This window comes from Poecilia mexicana, unplaced genomic scaffold, assembly GCF_051168715.1.
Source record: "Poecilia mexicana isolate PSO_F unplaced genomic scaffold, ASM5116871v1 scaffold_15, whole genome shotgun sequence".
In the NCBI taxonomy this organism is placed as follows: Eukaryota; Metazoa; Chordata; class Actinopteri; order Cyprinodontiformes; family Poeciliidae; genus Poecilia; species Poecilia mexicana.
Genome location: NW_028263384.1, coordinates 4723499 through 4748011, shown reverse-complemented (window position 1 = coordinate 4748011; position 24513 = coordinate 4723499). Strand labels below are relative to the sequence as shown.

General features: G+C 39.2%; 1 protein-coding gene across 4 annotated transcripts in view; it reads right to left on the bottom strand.

Moving 5' to 3' along the window:
* LOC106908370 (endothelial PAS domain-containing protein 1-like) overlaps positions 1-24513 on the bottom strand; it is a 301962-nt gene that overhangs the window by 58691 nt on the left and 218758 nt on the right. For all 4 annotated transcript variants that reach the window (XR_015765374.1, XR_015765376.1, XR_015765377.1 and 1 more), the window contains exon 7: positions 2588-2694. Coding sequence is in view for 1 of the 4 variants with exons in the window: in XM_088012913.1 (XP_087869039.1) it covers positions 2588-2694 (107 nt within the window). In the remaining 3 variants the exon portion in view is untranslated. The remainder of the gene's footprint in view (positions 1-2587; positions 2695-24513) is intronic.

Genomic DNA, 24513 nt, shown 5'->3' with positions numbered 1-24513 from the left:
AATAAATAAATAAATAAATAAATAAATAAATAAATAAAACGAAGAACAGCAAAAATATTGTTTGTCGATTTTGTAACTTCTTCTTCCTAGAACAGTGTTTCTCAAACTTTTTCAGGCTAAGGACCACTTAACCCATTTAACAAACAGTCACGGACCACCTACCCTGAAATTGCCCCAGCGATAACACATCTGAATACATAATGCAACTTGAAATGAAAATATTAGTCTCTTAAGTCACATATTGTTGTCTTCTTTGTTCATCGTAATTTGAAGAGTGGTGCTGTTTGGTAAATGTGACTGGTCCCAACAAAGCCATGAACACGTCTACTTAGGCATTTTGAGTTATTTACATATTCTAAAAGTGTCTAAGCTTTCCAATGATGTCAAACACATGGAAATAAAGAAAGAATAATTTATTTACTACCAAGTGTTATGTGCATTAATAACATTTAGGACTGTTTGTGACTTAGAAGCACAATTAAAGAAAAATAGACTTGAGTTGCTTTAACACAGACAAAAAATCCTTTTCTGCACCATTAAATATAAAAATAAAAAATTTACCCATTTCTATCAATTGTATTCATTTGTTGTGTTTATTTAACGTAATAATTTTAATTAAACAAAAATAACAATAGCTGTTGATCCGAAAGCATAGCATTACCAAGCAAATTCATGAAAAACAAAGAACAATTCTAACTAACTAGAGCGATTCCGACCTCTAGCCATTCAAAGGAATCCAGTCGCTAGTGAATGACACATCCACACTCAGTAAACTAACTGTAATGTCACAATTTGAGCTCATGTCACAGCAAATAAACGGTCATTTACATGTAGTACCTTGCAGACCACCAGTGGTCCGGGGACCACAGTTTGAGAAAGATGTATTTTCACATGCATAAATATCAGTTTTGGTACTTATAAAATAATTGAAACATGCCACTTTTGTCTTTACATACATTCTGCGCTCCTCATTTTTCCCATGTTTCCCACAAGTCAGACAAGGCTTCTGCTTGTCTGATTTGTTTAAATTTTAGATTCAAACCAGATCAAACTTCATTGCTACAGTTGCAGTTCTACAACAGATCTTCACTTCATTCACAGCCTCTCCTCTCCTCCTTTCAGTCTTTTCCCGCCATCAAGAACATGCCTGGCAGGAACGTCTGTTCTCAGGAAGGTACCAAAAGCCTCCAACCATTACCTATTGGACCTCACCTCCAGTTCTGGTTAGTTTTATTGCTTTTTTAAACTAAATTTGGACAGAATTCCCACAATAAAATGGCATGATGTAAAAGGAAACATTTAGTTGATATGGTTTTTCTCATAATATTAGTTTATTTTTCATAATTAGATCCAAAACACATTTCCCCTCACTTTTGGTTAAAACTTTCTTTGTTATAAAATTAGATTAGATTAGATAAAATTAGAGCTTCATATGAAAATGTTCCTTAATTTCATCAGAAAACAGATGGTAGATTTGTTCTTGTAGAGAAACTTTGTGTGAGTTCAACCATAAAACATGACCAGAAGTTGATCTATTTACCGGCTAGAGAGAGAGAGAGAGAGAGAGAGAGGTAATCCTCACATATACAGTAATTTATGTAATTTTAGCATTAATGTAATGTTTCTGAATTATCAGTGTAAAATGGGAGATGTGTAAAGATTCTTTACACGTCTCCCATTTTAGCTGGCAGGTATACAACCTGCCAGCTTTTCACAACAAACTCAGTCATTTGCTCAACTAGCAGATAACAAGGGACATTTAAACTTTCTAAAAATGATTCATTTGATCACAAATATACTCACAGAATAATAATAGATACAAATTAGTTTGAAACTCTGAGCTTTTATATCTCTATAGTTTTTTTTATAACCTTGATGAGACATTTTTAAGAGAAATAATATGCTCTCAGGTGCTTTTCTGACTCAATCTTGATTGTTTTTGGATAAAGAAATCATAACATTTTTGGATCGAAGCAGCTGTGATTATACGTTTTCTCAAACTGATAAAACTTTGAAAAAATGCGGTAATAGATGTTTTTAGAAAACAATAAGGGATGACAAATGTTATCCCTTATTAATGGATAATAAGGGACGACGTTATCACGTGGCAAACACCGCCACGTGATAACGTCATCCCAGCCAGTATTCTCTAGCTTGCTTAGGGTATAATAGCTGTGGTAACTAGACTGTTATAACACCCAGTTATCACAGCTATATTAGCAGCTAGTTACTGCTAGCTTCAACTGCCTCAAGTCACAGACCATAATAAAGATGAGAAAAAAAACACACAGAATATCCAAGATTAAACAGTCATCCCACGACAAAATTTAAGCCCTGAGATTTAATGTATTTAAGGTTAACTTAAATCTTCTAAAGGAATTTAAGACAGTTTAAGGATGTGTGAACAGCCAGGAATCTCTAGCTTTCAAATGGATCTGGCGAAATCTCAGTCTGGCTGTGGGACTTTCTAACACAACTTTTAGAGATTTCTGAAGATCGTAAAATTTACATTTTTAGTCCCAAAAAAAAAAGAAAAAATAAAGACTTTCTAATGGAATGAGAATTAGCTTGAAGATGTGTGACTTACAGTTATGGTGGCTCTTGGTGACGCTGTCTGAGTCAAGGGCGTGGTAGAACTCATAGACCGATCGACCCAGCAGGTCCTCAGGGGTGTAACCCATCAACTCTGTCACCCTGCAAAGCACACACACGTTTAATCATGTTATCACTCTCACAATTAATAATACTACACCACATCACACTCCTCTGCGCTTCAAAAGGCATCATGCATGATTTCAAAATCAAACAGAATAGTTTGATATTATTCCAAGAATCATTCACATTCTCTGCCTGAGAACGGTTAATCTCTCCGTCACTCTCATCACAAGTTCATCTCCTTAATGATGACTCCACCAGCAGCTCTGGTTGACTTAAGGGAAGAAATCCCCTTTGTCTTTTACTTCTGTCTAGCTCTTTTCAGCACATCAGTATATAAGGGTTGGAAGAGAAATATAGGATTAAAATACAATGTTTAAGGTGCAAACTGATACACAGAAAAAGTTTTATCAAATTACAACAAAATTTATTGGGATTTCATATGACTGGCCAACTCAAAGAAGCATATGATTGCAAAGAGGAAGGGATATTTTAAATTGATGAATTTCACATAACAAAAATAGCATTTTATATTGTGTCCCCTTTACTGAGATGCCCGATAATGCATTCCAGTGCATTGTAAATAGAATACATATTTAAGTTATAAAATTGTTCACAGTCTAAGATTTAATCCAATTCAGAATCTGCAAAATTGCTGTTCATACACTCTCCTAATCCAATTTAACTAAGTCTGAACAACTTTACAATGTAAAGGATAGAAAAAAACATCAGTTTCTAGACACGTAAAGCTGGTTGAGACATTTCTGAAATAAATGTGGATCTTTTGCATTAATTGCAGCAAAATCTGTGTCTATAAAGAACAGTAGAACCTGGAAAGCTGAAAACAATAATTTCTAGATTTTATTAGTCTTTTTTACAGTGTATGTCTGTTCCCCTCCACTTTACAATCAGGCTTGTGCTACTTCATAAATCCCAATTCAATAAATTAAAGTTTTAAATTGCAACAAATACTTTTGCATAAAAAAATACCAAGAATAAACAAGCACTGGACAAATGTTACTAAAGTAGCCATTAAAGAAGAACAAATGGGGATAAACTTTCATACAATGTTAACTATTCTGCAAAAGACATGTGTTAGTTGTTGTCATAATGACATGTGAGCATCCTTGTTTAGAGTTTCTGATTCTTTTACATTATTCATATCCATCTGGTAGTTTGACATGAGTCACAAAGTCAATCCATTGCATAAAGCTGATGTGCAGGTTTTAAAATCTGTGGCAAGACTTTTAAATGTCTGTTCATACTAAACTGGAGCTGATTTACAAAGAGGAATAAGCAAAACTCTGGGTTTCCAGATGTGCACAGCTGGTAGAGAGACACTCCAAACGTAGCTTAAACTGGATTTTATGTTAGGAGCTCAAACATACCCAGCCTCGCAAAGTTTTTCCTCCCCTTTCGCCTTTTCACATTTTGTCACATTACAACCAACAGACTTCATTCATTAAAATGTGAAAATTGTATGTATTCCACCCCAATATGTTGAACTTTTTACGCCTTTCACTATTCTTACAGCCGTTTCCTCTTTTATTATTAGACTTATCTGTTAGCTGTTTGGGTCAATTTTAAGCCTGCTATAAATCAAAAGCATCAGGTCAAAGTTCACTGGTGGAAGAGACTCTTCCCAAAATAAGAACTGAACCCAAACTCTCAGCAGGAAATGACCCAGGAGCCAAGGATTCAGGAAGCTAAACCACAAAAAGAGGAAAACTAAAAAATAAAGAGCTTAAGGAAACAAGATAAAAATAAAATAATTGTATATAGCCTTTAGCTTTACTTTTTCCATGTAAAGCTAAAGCATGTTATTGTGGTCAAACTCTCGAAAGAAGGATATAACTGTTCTCGATTTTATTTACAAGTTTTCTTAAAATGGAAACATTAAAGATTTAACACATTTTTACTCTAGAATCGTGGTGGCAGCAGCTCTGCTACATTCGTTCTGATTTGTTCTTTTACTTACTGGTATTGCAGTTTTGGAAAATTACTCTTTTTGGTCTGGGATGCTGTGCAGCTCTTTACTTTGTCACTTTCAGATAGTTGCCATGACAAAAAGGTATTGTTTATACTTTGTAGAAGCTAGACAGCATCTCAAAAGCTCTAATGATATCTGAACTATAAAGTGTTATGATTTCTTGTTTTCTGTTGCATAAAGAATCCTGGCATTCACCCTGGAATGGCTTTGTTTCACTCTACTGAAATGCTACTAAAACAGAAAACAGAGTTCTCTTATAGTCTGCAGCTGAATCAAGCTGCAAAAGAGTGAGAGAGAGCAGGACTTCAGCACGTAACAGGAAGGCAGAAGAGCAAAGTTAATCTGTTTCAGCTCTTTCAGCCTCTGTGATTGGCTGCCTTTTGGAAACTTAACAGTTAATGTAAAGGTGTGTGTATTTTCAGAAGAACACACAGAGATTGCTGTTTAATAATGCTGGTCTTGCCAGTGTAAAATCTCAAATGCACATATGTGCTAAAATTAGATAGTATCAAAATTAGTGTATTTCACAAATCTTCAATGGAAACACCTTTTTCACATCACATGAGTCATGTGACCAACAACTAGTGGAAACCTGGAGAAGACAACAGGAAGTGGTTGGAGGATGACGGCGCCGCATGGTTTCTAATGAATGATCGCATGAACAACCTTATTCACATGTGATTTTAACTGTGTTTCTTATTTAATAGTATGCCGCAATTGTGAAATTGTGTCTGTTCGACATTAGCAGAATATTGACAAAGTTTTGCATGCATTTGTAATGTAAACACAGTTGGTGAAATATACTATCGTTTAGGCTCTATTTATATAGAACAAAGAGACTGATATTTAAAGCAAGTAAGACTGCCTGTAATCGTCAAAAGCTGAAAGATGCTTAAAATGAAATACTGTAGATATCGCCTGGAGATGTTCGTTTATGACTGTATGAGAACATTCTGTCATTTAATTAAATTAATTTTATTTCTTGAAGTGTCATCTGCAGATTCTGGCTGATTCCCATTATACCAGGAATAAAACATAACATTTTTCTTGGTTTTCCCGAGAAAAGTTAAAACGTTTTAAAATCCTAAAAATCATCTACAGACATTTTTCTTCTTAGAAAGTTCAGAGAGGTTTTTCAGAATTAATATCTTATTGGACCTCATTTTATAATTGTAAAGCTTGAAGTGACATTTAATGTTTAAACACAAATCCTCATAGATTTCAAAATGTAGAGGTTTATTTGTTTTAAGATGACAGATTATCCAATATGGGGATTTATGGAGGAAACCTCATCTACTTTCAGATGCAAACCTTGATGGGAATTAATGTTCTCTTTCTTTTCCTCCTCTTCACCTCTCCTTTTTTGTTTTCCATCCAGCAGGCGCTTGCACTGCCAGAGCCGGGCTAAAGAAACACTCTGTCCTATTCTCTAATGAGACCCCGTCCTTGCAGGGCCTGCATACCCACCCAGCTACGCTGGGTGGGTATGCAGTATAATTTGCGTAATTAGAGAAAAGATTCAAGCAGCTATTAAACTGGACTTAAAAAGGTCAAAAAATAAACGCATCAAAGTAGCTTGTTGTTTTTATAAAAGCTCACACTTTCCTTCAGGTGGGAACCTTTGTGCTACATGAGCACCTTGATACGGTTATATGCGTGAGTACGTATTGTGTAACTCCAGTTTCTGCAAAAGAAATCATAAATAAGTTATTGTGCTTTAATGTTGTTAAATGTTGTTAAATGTCATTTATTTGTCTAATGATCAAATAAATCAGCAGCAAGAAACAAACAAAAAACCCTTTAATTGTGTTTGGAGTTTCCAGGATTGACGACAGTTAAACAAAAATGTGTCCCTCCACTCTGACAGTGTTCTATTGGGGTATTAATGTTTCATCCTGGGTTTAGAGTGCACAGAGTCATTCTTGCCAAGTCAAACTGATCAGTCAACATACCATCATTACTCAAAGTGGACCTTTTGTGCATGGGTGCTGCTTTAATAGTCGTGTTTTAATTGGCAGAAGTCCAGATTTGGCAGAATTGGCATCTCTGCAACTCTGCTGAACTCTGACAGAGGTTCTGTAAGAATTCCAATGCTCATTTTGTTTTTGCAACAATGTGTTTGAAAATTTGTGGAGGGATCTTATACAATTTAGAGTTTATTTTTGAAATAATTTTGAAGTCAGAGAAAGTATAATATAATGTCCAAGAAACATTGTTACGTGCAGTGGTGACTGCAGGCATGTTTCCCCATTTCAAGTTGTAGCTACAGCTACAGCTACAGCTTCTGCAGGTGCAGCTGACTCCACTGTGCCTCTTGATGAACTGACCTTCATACTGGGTCAGTTTCCCACCTAGTATGAAGCTAGGTGGGGAACTGATCTCAGTTCCTGTTGGTCAATTGGGCAACATGTGTGCTGCAGCTTTGTGGAGGCTTGTGTAGATGAAGATGCCAGGTTCATGGTTTCTCCCAAGATAGTTTGCTGGAGGACTGTTTCTTATTAGAAACCCTGGATTTTGTTATTTACACTCTCATTTTTTTTCTTTAGGTTTTCCCTAAAGAAAAAAATGTCGCTTTCAAGATTCTTCCTGCCTTATTTTTAAATAAAATTTTAACTATACTCTCCTCATTTTGCCTCTTCATTCCCTGGCTATTTGTTACTCTCCCCCCAAATCCCTAAACTGTCATCAGGATGTAATGAACACTGAAATATTTACCAGGATATTTAGATTCAACATAATAAACATGACTGTTTATTTTATTTTTATATTTTCAGAAAAAATGAAAAGAAAATGACAAAAAATATTCCTCTTTACAAACAGCTAATGTTACCTCAACCAAGAATATCGTGGTGTGAGATTATTAGGTCTAGTGCTGGTACCTTGGTGTATCATAGTTTTAAAATGATAAGTTTACTAAAATCACAAAATCTTTTAGTGAAAAGTCAAACCAGGAAGCACCTGAAACATGAATAACAGCAATAGAGATTCCACAACTGCAACTGGAAAATTTTAAGTTCCAGTTGCCATTAGTCAAGATGCTGAAAATTTACAAGTGTCAGTTTAAGCTTTTTGCGTATCTTCTAGATTGCATGTTTTAACATTCAGTAAATAATATTTTACACAAGTGTCTCCATCTGCCATCATGCCTGTTTCTCCCTGGCTCTGATGTATCTCCACCGATTCATTCAAAATGCTGCCCGAGGCATTGTTTACTCACAGCTCTGCCTGCTTTGTGCTGTTTGAGGTCCGGGAGACAGTGGAACAATTCACCCAAGCAGCTTAATGGTCAATTGCTCTTCAAAATCAAACAAGCAGCTGCCGCTTGGATGTGCCAAATTGGCCACCAGGCTGGTCTTATGCAAGCGATGATGGCATTATGATGAGGTCATTTTGATGACAAACACGCAACCAGGACTTCCGGTTGAATGGCGGTGCAGTGAATTGCGTCTTAGTGTGCTCCTTTAGGTTGGCTCTTTTTTCAATTTTTGCCAGGCACTTTTTCTCAGCTTCGACCTCAAACGATATAAGTAATTTTACATTGTACACCATTTTTTTTGTTTGGTCACTAAAATGCCACCAAGGCCTGCTAAAGGAGGAAATTCGATACAGTCTCACCTACGGCCTGCTCCTGGTGGTGAATCCTCAACTAGTGGTGAGTCCTCTCCACCTGTGTCAGAGGCTGCAGCCCAGGCCGCTGCAGTTAGCGATGTCAGCAATCTTAAAAAAAAGCTACATTCAGCTCATCGAGATGTCTTTGCTGCTACACTTAAAGTGGAGTGTTCTTTTGAAAATAAAGTGGGTTTTTTTGAGGGGGGGAGAAGAGGGGCAGGATGTGCTTGCATTATTATGTCATTACCATTACATCAGTTTAAAATGGTCATCAAACAATATTATCGCTTATCACAATAATTTTTGAGACAATTAATAGCCCAGCAAAATTTGTTATCGTGACAGGCTAACCCTTTGACTAAATAAATATGTGGCTTTCGTACCCGAGTTCCAAGAGACAGAAATTGACTTGTACTTGTCTGCTTTTGAGTGGATAGCGCAGGCTTTACAGTGGCCACCTCATGTCTGGTCATTACTTTTACAGTGGAAAATCCAAGGTAAAGCTCAAGAGGTTGGAGCCGGCCTGCTTCTTAAGTATGAGGTGGTTAAAGCCGTCATTCTGAAAGCTGATTAGCTTGTTCCTGAGGCTTACCGGCAAAAATTTAGGTCTTTTAAGTAAAGCCCCACTCAGACCTGTGTAGAGTTTGCCAGGAAGAATGGAAGTCTCTTTGACTGTTGGTGTGCTTCAAGTAAGGTGAATTTTAACTCTCTGAGAAAACTAGTTCTATTAGAGGAGTTCACAAATTGACTACCTGAGCATGTTGTTGTACATCTGAATGAGCAAAAGGTAAACTCTCCGTCTTCTGCTGCTGTTAGTAGATGAATATGTTCTTACACATAAGTCTACCTTTCAGTCTTACACTCATTGAAAGTGTAACTGCTAAAACAGTTTCAGAACAATCCAGGTTAACTCCACAAAAAGATCATAAAAATTTTTTCTATTGTCACAAAACAGGTTATCTTATTGCTAACTGTTTGGCTTTGAAATGAAAAGAAAATAATTCTTTACAGACCAAACCAAAAGGTGTGGGTTTAACTAAGAACAAAGCTCATATCCTAGAAAAAGCTGAACTTGACTATACCCCTGATCTTTGTTTTGAACCCTTCCTGTTGGATGGGTTAGTTTCATTTTCTGGAATGCCTAACGATCAGCTTCCAGTTCATATTCTGTGTGACACTGGATCCTCACAATCTGTTATCTTGGCAGACTCCTTACCTTTCTCTGAGCTGTCTGCTTGTTGCTACAGTGTTGTACTGCAAGGAGTTATGTCCCTTGACCTGTACATCTGGTACATTTGTGATCAAAACAGATTTCTGGCACTTTTCCTGTTTCCATTTGTTAGCAATTAAAGGCATTTCCTTTCTGCTAGGTGGTTTGCTGGTGGTAAGGTAACTTCAGCACTGGAAACATTAGAAGTCTCCTGCTCTCTTCCCAAAGAGGAAGAGCCTACATCTTGTAGGCTACTTCTTATGTTCTCACTACTTCTTGTGTTCTCACTCAAGCTCAAAAGTTAAAGAGGACCTCAGCAACTGATGTGGACTTCTGACAGTTTACTTATGCCAGTCTTTTCAGAGGAGGAAAACCCATGAAGTTTAAAAACCTGGACAGGTTTAAAAACCAATGAAAGCCAGTACTGCCACAGCTGTTGCACCTCTCAGATACACTCTTAGAAATGGCTGTAAATTTACAGCGGAATTCCAGCAGTAACATTCTGTTATTCCATAATACGGTAGGATACCGTCAATTTGATGTCTTCTTCTGTTGTCACAATCAAGACTGACGAGTGGCAGTAAACTACCGCAAAGTAATTGTACAATACAGTTGTTTTTCCTAGGCAAGACATTTTACTTGTATTTGCATCTTAGAGAACCAGCATTTAAAATACATGTGTCAAACTCATGGCCCGCGGGCCACATCTGGCCCGCCGTGTAATCATATCCGGCCCGCAAGACCATTTTACATTATTGTTATTAATGGCCTGTCGATATGAACAACGCCGTCTCATCCCTAGACGTCATATTCTGACGTTTTAGTCACTGCCGTGCTGATAACACAATACTGCACAGAACTACACATCCCACAATGCGGGAGGGGCGCACCTCCCGCGTCCATGCAGTCTTGCTATTACAAGATATTGCGCAGATAGCCGGTAGCCGAAGATACCCCTCACAATGGCGAAGAGAAAAGTTGATTCTGAAAACAGAGCCTTTAATAACCGATGGGAGGCTGAGTATATGTTTACTGACATTGCCGGTAAACCCGTGTGTCTCATTTGTGGCGCTTATGTGGCTGTAATTAAAGAATTCAATCTAAGACGGCACTTCGAGACAAAACATAAGGATAACCTGAAAGACCTGGATGCAGAGCAGAAGAAACAGAAAGCAGAAGAGTTAAAGAAGAATCTGGCACTCCAGCAGACGTTTTTTACCCGTGCAAAATCTCAAAGTGAAGCTGCTGTGAAAGCAAGTTTTATCGTGGCAGAGGAGATCGCCAAATCAGCCCGGCCATTTACGGAGGGAGAATTTCTGAAGAGCTGCATGATCAAGGTGTTCGATGTCTTATGTCCAGACAAAAAGCAGATGCTGGCAAATATAAGACTGAGTAGAAATACGGTTACTGATCGAATTTGTGAGATGGCCACTGATTTAAGAGCACAGCTGAGTGAAAGAAGCAAAGACTTCATTGCCTACTCTCTTGCTGTGGATGAAAGTACTGACATGACTGATACTGCACAACTGGCTATCTTCATCCGAGGAGTGGACTCCAATTTGTGCGTAACAGAGGAAGTAATGGACATTAAATCGATGCACAGGACAAGGACTGGAAAAGACATTTTTGAAAACGTATGCCAAAGTGTAACCGAAATGAAACGGCCCTGTGACAAACTTATTGGACTTACAACTGATGGAACACCGGCTATGTGCAGTGAAAAATGTGGACTAGTGGGAAGGATGTGAGTGAAGATGCAGGAGGAGAACTGTACTGGTGAGTTAACAGCATATCACTGCATCGCACACCAGGAAGCACTATGTGGCAAAGTCCTGAAAATGGACCATGTAATGAGAACTGTAACGCAAACCGTAAACTTTATCCGAGCTAAAGGGTTAAATCATCGGCAGTTTCGGTCCTTTATGCAGGAGATAAATTCAGAATTTGCCGACATTCCTTATCATACAGAGGTGCGTTGGCTAAGTCAGGGAAAAGTTCTCAACAGAGTTTTTGAGCTCAGCAACGAAATCTGTAAGTTCATGGACAGTAAAGGAAAAGACTCCACCGTTTTGAGAGATGAAAAATGGAAGTGCGAGTTGGTGTTCCTGGCTGACGTAACAGCTCATCTTAACGCCTTAAAACTGCAGCTCCAGGGACGTGACCGCATGATTACTGACATGTATGACGCGGTGAAGGCGTTTCAAGTGAAGCTGCTTTTATGGGAGACACAAATGCAACAATGCAACTTGCCTCACTTTCCCTGTTGCCAAGTAATGTTGAGCCAAGTCAGCACAACTGTGTTCCCCAAAACGCACTTTGCCGACAAACTGAGCACACTACGCGCTGACTTCGCACGACGGTTTAGTGATTTTGAAGCACGACAAAACAGTTTTGAATTGCTCCGCAACCCATTTGCCGTTGATGTTGAAACTGCACCTGTGCAGATCCAGATGGAACTGACTGAGCTGCAGTGTAATGGGACACTGAAGGCAAAGTATGACACTGCAGGGCCCGCACAGTTCATTCACTCTATCCCTGCAACAATGCCCCAGCTCCGTCTTCATGCGGCTCGAACCTTGTGCATGTTTGGGAGCACATATCTGTGTGAGAAGCTCTTCTCAGGGATGAAGATTAACAAAACAGCACACAGAAGTCGTCTCACTGATGACCACCTGCAGTCCATCCTGCGAATCTCCATAACACAGGACTTCACACCAAACATAAACCAACTTGTTGCCAAAAAAAGATGCCAGGTGTCTGGCTGCGATCAGAGCAAATGATCAAATCAGAGTCATAAGAGCAAAGAAAACGGAATGATTAGAATTGTTATTTCTGGAAAGTACATATTTTATGTATATATTCAGGTTTATGGGGAAGTTATTCCATCTTGATGTTTCATGGCAAATGGCCAGATTTGAGGATTGGCCACGCCCACATGTTTTAACATAGAAATATTCTTTTGATAAATTTTGACCCTCAGTGCCTCAAGATTCTGCTGACTAAGTTTGAAGTCTGGATCTCAAAAGCTGTAGGAGGACTTCCGGATGAGCAAGCACGATGGCGACAGCTTAACCAGGTGGCTCCCCGACAAATTTTAAAAAGCAGAAGTTATTCAACGTAAGATATAAAACAAACTTAAAAGTGAGCCGGAATGCCCAAATCCAAATCAAGGAGCACTCTGTTGTCCCGAAAATCAATGTTAAGAGAAGAAGAAACGAACGAAGAAGGTATGGCTAGCCTCTCGGACTCGGAAGCATCATTAGCGGCTAACGACTCAGCTAACGAGACAGCTAATCTACAAGCTATTCTCCAAGAGCTAAGAGAATCACGTCAAGAAAATAGTGAAGGCTTCCGAGAGGTTAAAGAGGAGATAAAGAATGTAAACAGAAGACTGGACGAGGCGGAGACACGCATCTTGGAAGCGGAGAACAGAATTCAGCAGCTTGAAGAGGTGGCTACGAAGCTAAGTAAAGTGCATGACGAGTTCGAGGCCAAGCTGGTGGAGCTCGAGGGGAGATCGAGAAGGGACAACTTGAGACTCCATGGCATTGCGGAGGGCTCTGAGGATGGCTCATCATCTATCTCAGCCTTCATAGACAATCTACTCCGAGACAAACTGGACATTCTGACATCGCCCGACCTGAACATTGAAAGAGCTCACCGCTCTCTGGGACCCAGAGCTCCACCTGAAGCCTCGCCGCATTCCATAATAGTCAAGTTCGGCACATCTAAGGTAAAAGATGAAATACTAAAACGAGCCTGGCAAAAGAAAGGCTTCACGGTGGCGGGGAGAAAAGTCATAGTGGACCATGATTATGCTCCAGACGTGTTAAACGGCGACGTGAATACATTGAAGTGAAGCGGGTCCTCAAGGAAAAAAAGATCAAATTCCAAAAAACCGTTCCCAGCCAAGTTGAGAGTATTCTACGAGAACAACACGCATGTCTACAACTCTGCAGCTGAAGCAACTAAAGACATGGCGAATCGAGGCTTCCAGATCACCGTTATCCAGCCATCGACGACGTTGGTAGACAAGATCAAGAGTACGATGTGGACCAAGTCGGGAAAGAATGACAAAGACCAACGACAAAAGGGAACTCGGGAGGGATACAAGAAACTGGACGAGTTTAGAAGAGAATAAGCACAACCACAGGAGCAGACGGATCAAACACATCAAGGGATTATTATTATTTTTATTACTTACCTTTTGATGTTATTTGAAGTCGGGGACCGCGCTTCCTAGAATATGGAACGCTACAACCAGGTAACGTCACCACCAGAGGGCCCCTCGCAGCCACAGAGCCGCACTGGCTTTCCCTCAAAATCGCTCACAAACTATAACACCGTTAAGGTCGTTAATAAGACCAAAGGAAAGGGAGTCTTTAAATGGAGGTGTGTTAGCTTGTTTTACAAAGCTAAGATGTTTGGATTGTTCACAGTTGTTCTTTGTTTGGGTAGCTTAGGGTTGTCATTTATTTTACTCGTTCTGAATATCCAGCAATATGCAAACCAAGACTTCATTATCACCTCTTAGAATCATAACTTATAATGTCAAAGGAGTTCATAATCCAATAAAAAGGGTGAAAATATTAGGAAAAATGAAAAAAGAAAAAGCAGAAGTAGTATTCCTCCAGGAAACTCACCTCTCTGAGAAAGAGCATAGTAAACTCAAAAGAATGGGCTTAAATCAGGTATTTAGTGCATCACATAAATCAGGTCGTAGAAGGGGGGTGGCAACCTTAATATCCCAAAGGGTCACATTTGAGATGAGCCATGAATATAAAGACAAAGATGGTAGATTGTAGTGGGCAGGCTAGAGGGACGAGATTACCTTTATCAACATGTATGCCCCGCCAGGTTCAGAGTGGACCTTTTATAAACATATCTTTGATATGATGATAACTAAATCACAAGGCATAGTAATCTGTGGGGGAGACTTTAATGTAAGACTAAATCCTTCAGAAGATACCTCTAAACAATCCAGAGTTAATTGCAGCACAGGTAAGAAGATCGGAAAGATGATCAAAGAACTAGGGATAAGTGAAGTTTGGCGCGAATTTAACCTCAGAAAAAGGAACTATACATTCTACTCTACAGCACATCATTCATATTCAAGAATTGATTATTTTTTTATGTACAACAAGGACCTAATCAAGACTATAAATCTTTATCTCCGTATTAGCCAAAAGATTGGAGCTTATCCTCCCAGATATAATAAATTTAGACCAGACAGGGTTCATAAAGAACAGACGAACAAGAGACAATATTAGAAGAACCCTAAACGTGATCAACCACATTAAGAAGACAGACAAACAAGCAATTATACTGGGTTTAGACGCACAAAAAGCATTCAATACTGTGGACTGGTCATTCTTATTCAGAGTCTTGTCAAAATTCAACTTCTCCAGCAAATTTATAAAGATAATTCAGGAACTGTACAATAAGCCTACAGGTAAGATTCGGATCAATGGGGGGCTATTGGAAGAAATAAAAATTGAACAAGGGTGCAGACCAGGATATTCCATATCCCCATTATTATTCGCCATATTTATTGAACCTTTAGCACAATGGATTAGGCAAAACACCAAAATGCACGGCATAATGATAAACCATAATGAACAAAAATTAGCACTATTTGCGGATGATATATAATCTATCTGGCGAGACCTCGGGAATCCCTCCCAGAATTACACAAAATCCTGTTGGAGTACAGGAAATTTTCAAGTTACAAACTGAACTCCCACAAATCTCAGGTCTTGACATTCAAATACTCACCAGACAATATTGACAAAGAAAACTTCAAAATAAATTGGGACATGGATTCAATTATATACCTGGGAGTGACCATTCCCAAAGACTTAAGGAATATTACCTCAGAAAACTATAACCCTTTAATGACTAAAATAAAAATGATGTACCCAGATGGAACCTGATACCTTATTTGGGTCTTATGCAAAGAGTAGAAGCTATCAAAATGATGATGTTGCCAAAACTGCTATACTTTTTTCAGACCCTACCAGCAGAACCACCCAAATATATGTTCCAAGAAATTGACAAGCTGATTTCGAGATTTATTTGGCAAGGGAAACAACCCAGGAATAGATTTAAAACTTTAAAACTGAGTAAAAGTAAAGGAGGCCTTTCACTCCCAAACATGAGTGACTACTACAAAGCAGCACAAATAAACCCAATGGTGGAGATGTGTGACTCTTCCTACACAGCGAAATGGAAGGAAATTGAATGTTCAAATATTGGTGTCCCCCTGCAAGCTGCAATTGGAAATATAGACTTAATAAAAGACCTTAAAGATCTCAATCCATGTTCAGAAACAGCACTTAAGACCTGGTCAAAATTAGTAAAAGAAAACAAAGAGTCCTTTTTACCAATCGGATGGATAGCATACGATCAAGACTTTATCCCAAATAAAACAGATATCTTTAAAAAATGGATGAAAAGGGCTTGGTAAAATACAATGATCTATATCACAAAGGTTGTCTGAGAACTTTTCAAGACATTAAACAGAAATATGGTCTTGATAACAGAGATTTTTTTCATTATCTACAAATACGGCACTATTTAGAAAAATCAAATAAGGCTGATCCAGACAGAACATTTGTTGGTATATTAAATATCTTCCTAAAATCGTATCAATCAATCTCCGTTAGTAAATTAACATCCAAATTGTACAATGAAATACAAAACCTGAAAGGAGGGAATACATTATACATTAAAGAGAAATGGGAAAAAGAAGGGAACCACCAAATTCACATTGATGACTGGATAGACATTTTGAATAATTGTTGAAAATGTACATCATCACTAGTTTATAGGGAATTTAATTGGAAGACTGTTACACGCTTCTTCAAAACACCAGCTCAGAGGTGCAGAGATTCAGATAATACATGCTGGAGGTTATGTGTGTCGAAACAAGCTGGATATTTTCATATCTTTTGGAGCTGCCCCAAGCTTTCTTCTTACTGGAAGATAATCAAACAAAGTATGGAGACTATTATTGGGGCCAATTTTGCTCCAAACTTTAATACTATGTTCCTGGGTAAACGACCAAACTGTGTAAAGGGTTTCTATAAAACATACATGTTCAACATAATGTTAAGAGCTGGTAAAAAAGCAATCACTCGGAAATGGATGACTGACTAAACACCCACACTAGAAGACTGGGTTAAACATCATCCAAGACATTTGCAAAATGGAAGAACTGACATTTGCATTAAAACAACAAGACAGATTCGAAAGGTGTTGGACCCCGTGGCGGACTTTCTTGAACACTAGATCTGATACTAATGAAAGAGATGTGACACCCATTGTTCCTTAGCTACTCTGTTCGGTTTTGACTATTTGTTTTACGGTTCGGAAAAGTTATTCTGATGTGATATGGACTTGCTCAAACTTTTTCCTCCCCACTCTCTTGTGTGGAATTGGGGTGGAGGAGGAATAAAGGAAAATGGAACATTTAAAACTGGAGCCGGGATAATCACCTGAAGGGGTATGCTTTAAAGATCAATGTAACAAACTGATTAGAAGACTGTATAAGACTGTACCACCTTCTGTGAACAAATGAAATGCATACTTTTTTGTTGTTCCTCAATAAAAAAATGAATAAAAAAAAGCTGTAGGACGAGCGGTAACACTTTATTTGAAGGGGGTTGAATAAGACTGACATGACACTGTCATAAACACCTGTCATGAACATGAATAAGCCTTCATGAATATTTATGACTGTTGTCATAAAGTGTCATTCGGTAAATTATGACACTTTTAATACGAAGTTTACATGATTCAAAATGTCTTTGTTATGACAACTTGACATTAACCAAGAAATCATTACTGATATAAATTTGTTATAAAATTATTACTGATTGCACTTTAAAAATTAGGTAACTTTATGTTATTAAAGGTAAAGTTTAAACAGTAATGATTTCCTGGTTAATGTCAAGTTGTCATAAAGACATTTCGAATAATGTCAGCTTTGTAATAAAAGTGTCATAATTTATCGAATGACGCTTTATGACAACAGTCATAAATATTCATGAAGACTTATTCATGTTCATGACAGGTGTTATTTCATGTTTATGAAAGTGTCATGACAGTCTTATTCAGCCCCCTACAAATAAAGTGTTACCGGACGAGCTCGCTCAGATACGTCAATAAAATAGACAAAATGGCGGCTTTCATCCAAAATGGCCGACTTCCTGTTGGGTTGAGACCATGGCTCCAAGAGACTTTTTTGTAGGTCCTGACAAGATACACATGTGTACCAAGTTTCATAATTGTGGGTCAAAGCATGGCTGGGAGCAGATTTTTAAAAATATTCTAGGGGGCATTGTGGAGGAATTAGGCCACGCCCACCTAATATTGGATGGCATTCCTGTCGGGGTGTGGGTGGGGGGTGGACAAGGATCGATCTCTGAGTTTGGTGCAGCTGGGAACTAATGAGGGGGAAGTTATTCCACCTTGATGTTTCATGGACATCAAGGTGGAATAACCTTGATGTCCAGATTTGAGGCTTGGCCACGCCCACATGCTTTGACATAGGAAAATTCCTTTGATAACGTTTGACCCTCAGTGCCTCAAGACTGTGCTGACTGAGTTTGAAGCCTGGATCTCGAAAGCTCTAGGATGAGTTCGCTCAGATATGACATCAATGAAATAGATAAAAGGGTGACTTTGATCCAAAATGGCCGACTTCCTGTTGGGTTAGGACCATGGCTCTAAGAGACTATGTTGTAGGTGTACCACATGTGTACCAAGTTTCATAATTCTGGGATAAAGCATGGCTGGGGGTTGATTTTTTAAAATATTCTAGGGGCGCTGTGGAGGAATTAGGCCACACCCACCAAATATTGCACTGGATTCCCGTCGGGGGTTGGACAAGGATCGATCTCTGTGAGTTTGGTGCAGCTGGGCTGAAACCAGGGGTGAAACTAGGGGGGTACGGTAGGGTACTGCGTACCCCTAAAAGATTTAGCGGGGGTATGCAGTACCTGCAAGAGAGAGGAGTGGCTGTCAGCTGTAAAAACTCAATGGGTTCACTGTGCAGCCGTGAGTGCACCCACTAATTAGCCGTGACTGATTAGTTTTTCAAGAACAATCTAAATCACGACTTAATCAGATAATAAATAACTTTTTTCCCATTTCATATTGTTTCTGAACTGTTCGTGCTTTGCTAGAGCAGGGGCGCAATATGTCGATCGTGGAAGGTTTTGAGTCGATCTTAGGTGACACAAGGTGGTGGAGAATGGTGGAGCTAAGATCCTGTAGATCTTGTGGGACTTCCAGATCCAGACAGACAAACTAACAGACTAAAACAGATCCCAGGAACAACATCAGACATCTCACTCTGATGTGCAGTACTAGCCTCTGGTAGAGGACCCTAGTTCAGAGGATGAAAAAGAGATATTTGTTTTGTCATAGTACCCCCAAGAATTTAAAACTACTTTCACCACTACTTTCACCCTGGCTGAATCAAGGGCCAAACGTATGGCAGGGGCATGACCTCTGCGCTGCCTCCACTGAAAACTCTTGCCGCTTTAAAGCAAGTGAGACCAACTTGTTATCTTACACAAGATCATCTTGATTAGGTCAAGAGAGCCAGAGCTGGATCTTCCAAGTAAAAAAAGACACTTCCTGTTCTGAGGGGGCAGGGCTTAGGTGTGGTCATATGATGACGACATAGGATCATCAGGCATCCAACCAGAATCCCTCATACCAAGTTTGGTGCCAACCATTTTAGGGGAAAGTTATAGCGCTTTGTTTGTTTTGGCGAGTACGCCAAGTTCGCCGCTCTGCCACACCCCCTGAACATATACGAAAAGTCAATTCTATTGATAACTCTTCAAACCCCATGCCTTTACTGCATTCTGACCAAGAATGAAGCCGATCGGTTGAAAACTCAAGGAGTTTGTTAAAGTTCGTCATGAGTAAAAGTGAAAAATGGCCAAAATCTGACCTTTGACCCAAAATGGCCGCCTCCCTGTGCATTTTAGAGGGTACCTCCAAGAGACTTTTTTTCTTGATTTGGGGAGCTCTACCTATGTACCAATTTTCAGATCTCTACGACCTACGGTTTCCCCTAACTCACGTTAGGGGGCGCTGTAGTAGTTTGGCCACGCCCACTTGTGATTCTACCGGAATCGGAAAATTTTCGTCACGTTTGGTGAGTTTTTGAATATGTTAAAGGCCCCAAACAACCCCGCAAAGTGACAGAAAATTAAAAATAAGAAAAAGCTGCAAGCAGCCTCGAACATGCCCTCACAGCTCAGCGCTGCTCCGGCCTATTGGCCTATCCCGCCCCGCGTCTCGCCAGCCACCTCTGATGTTCTTGCGCGACTCCCGCGCCCGTCTGCCAGGCGATACGCATCGGTGCATTTGGCAGCCCTCCCTGACGATTCACCAAAAATCTGGTGCAGATTGGATGATGTAGCAAGGAGATACAGCTGCTTGATTAACCTAGGGGGCGCAGCAGAGTCAAATTACAATGTAATGATATTGGGCTCTTTAGAGGTTCACCAGAGTCGATCATAAAAAGTCTGGTGCAAATCAGATTATTCATGTGTGAATTAGAGACAATCGTAGACATATGGCGAGCATTGCAATTCACTACTTAGCCACACCCACACGGTTCAGCCAGCAGCAAACATTCACAGAGTTCATCATCATGTCATTTTATATCAGCTGGCACAGCATTGAACCCATTTCATTCAAAGAGTAAAAGTAAGATATCCAGCAGAAAAAACAGGTAACTTTCCGTTGGAGGTGAAGAGAACAGGCGTTCTTCAACGTGTGTTTTATTGAGTTTTTTTCAGAATGGTACAATACAACTGCAGTACTCAAAAGACACAGCAGATGGCAGCATAACAGTCTTTCCATTAACCATTGAACAAATTACTCCTTCATATTTCAACAGGAGGGGGGCTGGGCTAAGGTGATGTCGTCAATTGACCATGTGAATGTGATCAGGGCTAATGAGACATGGAAAGTCTGATGCAGCTCTGACCTTGTTAGATATTTTTTGGTATTATCATTATTACTTTAGTTCATATTCAGTCTAATGTTAATCAGTATTATTGTGATTTTTAGTTTAAAGTGTTCTCTTCTTTATGTGTGTATAAACTGACCTGGAGGTTACGACTGACTGTTTCATCTTCATGTGAGACAGTTAACTCTGTGTTTCCCAGACCTTAATTCTTATCAACCAGAATACCTCCTAACTGCCTGTGAGCAGTCGTATTTTGTCTCTTGTTTATCCTCCCTCTTTGTTGACAGTTTGACCAAGATTTGAACTGGGCTCAGACCATAGATCAGATATCACACCTGGCTGGTTTGTTTAGGTTAGAAGTTTTACGACCTTTGTTGTTCTTCCTGACTGCCCCTTTTGGCTGTTCTGCTTTGACAATAAAACAGGGGCTCGCGTGGAAGGAGATCAGAATTCTCTGTGAACGGCCTGGAGAGGCCGTGGCGGAGAGTTCTCCTTTTGCAAAAGCTTTGTCTATAAAATTCATATACGTTGTCTGTGGTCTTTTATATAGGTTCGAGAAAAATACCTATCAATTGGTGCCGAAACCCGGGATCTCTCAACCCCCCGCTGACAGGCAGAGGAAGACGCGCTGAATCCGTGCACGGCCAGAGTCAACTGGACCTGGAAAGAAAGACCCAGGAAGCAAAATTCTTCGCTGGGCCAGCGACACATGTCCGACTTTGTCTGCCAACGGCGGAGTGACTAGATCCGACTGGACAACCCGAAAACTACAGAAACGTAGGTGAATTTTTAAAATGGCTATTTTAGAGGTTTGAGTATCCTTGTTAAACAGCGTTTTAACTAAAACTCTGGGGTTTGAGTATCCTTGTTAAACAGCGTTTTAACTAAAACTCTGGGGTTTGAGTATCCTTGTTAAACAGCGTTTTAACTAAAAATCTGTACTCAGGAGAGGAGAGGTGTTGCTAGAACCTCTCTCTTTTCGAGGAAACCCCATAAGGGTAAATCCTCATGTAGATAGGATGTTTGAATTGTGCTGATATTGCTGTTTGTCTACTGCTTTGATATGTGTGTGTGCGTGAAAGAGTGATTGGAGGTTTAAATACTGCTCAGTATTTTACCTCATATAACACAGTGGGATTAAACAGCAAACCTCTTGTGGATGCAAAGGCAAGATTCTCCCACTCGAAAGAGTTGAAGTGGAGAATACCACAACAAGGTATTTTTAATTGCTGGCCTACTGAAAAGATCTCCAGTTCATAGGACTCCCTAGGAGTCAACGAACCTGGACTAAATTTAAATAAATAAACATTTTTGAAGCTAAAATTGATTTTAAATAATGGAAAAAGAAATATAAAATAGGTGGGAAGCTAAAAATTGATCAATGACAAACAATTGTTGGAATTTTGGAGAGTAGTGAAGAAAGAAAAACGGGAATAAAAAAGGCTAAAAAGGAGGATGAACTAAGGTGTGCTAAATTATGGTTAAAAGCAGCCATAAATCGGAAAGAACAAATTAAAAAGGTTAAAGACAAAAAATTCGTAGAAGCAAAAAACCTATTTGTTAGACCGAAAGACAATAAAATCATTCTAAGCACACGGAATGCTGTAACGGTGCAGGGAGTGCAAGCTCCTGCAGCTGCTCCTCCCCCCGTCGCTGCAGCAGCTCCGTCTGCCCCAGTCCCAGCAGCACGACTGTACCCCTCATTAGAGGAAGGTGCACAAAACTTATATGTTTTTTCACCCTGGACCTTGAAAGAGGCCAGGGGAGAAACAGAGGCAGAAGAGGTCACCTTAGGCAGCGACCCCTAAGTCATAAACCAAAGGACAACGATGTCTGTTGGACTTGTGGCAATACTGGCCACTGGTCAAGAAACTGCCCTTCAAAGAATGCTGCACGGGGCAATAAGAGGGATGGTGGAGTGAGGGGACCACAAACGGGAGAAATCCTCAGCATGATCAGACTCTACCACACCCCAAGAAGTCACACCACCAGACAAAATTGATGAAATGGTGGACATAAGTTCAACTTGTTACACGTTAAGTAAAAGATAAATAAATAAAAGAAATTGAATTTCGGTATGAAACCAGTGCATGCAAAATAATTTTTAATGTTACTAAAAATTAGGTTTAAGCCTCACAAGTCAGAAATAATTATTTTAGGAAATACTGGTGTTTTGTTTTGTTTTGTTTGTTTGTTTTGTTTTTTTTAGTTCCTACACTTTCAAAGAAAAACCAGTTGAGAGACGTCTCACTGAAATAAAATTATGGGAACAACTTCCTTGTATACTAAAAGTGGAATTATGACTTTCCTGAAGGAGGAGAAGCTGAAAAATAAAATTAAATAATAAAAATTCTCCTCAGAGAACAATGTTTGATATATTGTGTCGTAATCAGATTACAACACCAACTTGGTGAAATGATCCTTTGGCTGTATAACTGGAGGGGTCAGAGGTCAGAGTAAGGTACCGACCTGGACATTATCCAGCCTCATGTCTCTCTTAGGCCTTTTTGAGAGGAGGGCTGCCCGCTGATCTCACAGTCTGCAGCACTAAGATCGACAAATTTAGAGAAATCCATTGTTCTCTGGTGAGACGTGACACAGATGAAGTTAACATAAACTTACATTCTACATTTTAAAGGTTAATATTGTACAGGATAAAAGAGACTACAGCTTTTAACACGTTTCATGTTTATATGTGTTTGAATAAGGAAAGGATTTATGATTTCTTAAAATGTTGGGTAATAAGTGGCTAAACACTATACGATCACAAGAGAAAAGTTATATGGAAAATGTTTGTAAAAAGAAAAAAGACACAGAAAGCCGAACAAACCCTAATAGACTCTTATTTGCTTCTTTCCTTTTCCTGTCTGAGCCTCGCTGCGGTGAGTCTGACCTCCGACCTCAACTCAGACCTGTCCTGCCGATCAGATGACGTCCCTCCTTCATCACCAGCCAATGACAATTGATAAAGAAGCGAAAAAGGACATGATGATTTCTGCCACCTGAAGGCACTAAGATGTCCGCTGATCCTGATTCCTCGACATCTGGGAACTGCCATGCAGCAAACTACTGTATGGAGTCCTGCTGGACGTTTGGACTGGAACTAAATTCATTGGTGGACAACCTGGACATTCACTAAGGGACGGTCTGGACAACTTATCCAACACCAGAGCCAGTTGGACTGACAGGGAGCTGGAGGAGAGGCGGGGGGAGGACCAGCTGCAGCGACGCCAACAGCAGGAGGGGGAAGCGAGACAGAAAGGAGAAATGCGAGATAAGTTACACACACACCACTGTGATAAAGAATGTGCTCACTAATCCTGTTTGCATATAGGAATAATCTACCCAGAAAAGAACATTTTAGAGGTTTTTGGGTACAATGTTAGATAAAATCGTTCATTTTGTACCCGTTAACTCAGTCCTTAACATAAGGACCAGTGATCCTCTTAGGGCCCACGGGCCATAGGTTGGGAATCTATGAACAAGAAAAATTATAATCATTAAAAGTTAAACAAAAGAAAAACTGATAGAGCTATGCAATTAAATTACACCAATTAAAAAAATGTATTAGAGATTCTACGCTAATAATGATTTTCAAATGTTTTATTTACTAGTTTGGAACTAAATTAACCATCTCTACGTGTTGAAAATAATTGATATTGCAGTGTTGAAATATTATGAAATATTTCGTTGAATTCAACTGAAACATTTAATTTAGAGTTTAACAAAGAAAAACCAAAATGCAACCCTGCAATTAAAAGACGTGTCTGCTAAAATATCTTCTATAAACCTATGAGTTCACCTGCATTAACTACTAATCCTCCCAAAGACTTTATTAGAAGCATAAGTGATTGTGACACATGGGCAATGCCATGTGTAAAAAGGGGGGAAAAGGGAAAATGGTGAGGTAATACTATATAACTACTAAATTCTTACATAAATTTTTTTTTTTGTTATGAACTTTTGAGTTAACAAATACTGTTAGATGATGATTGATGCTTTTTCTAAGTGGGTTGAAATAGTTCCAGCAAAGCATGTGGATGCTTTGACAGT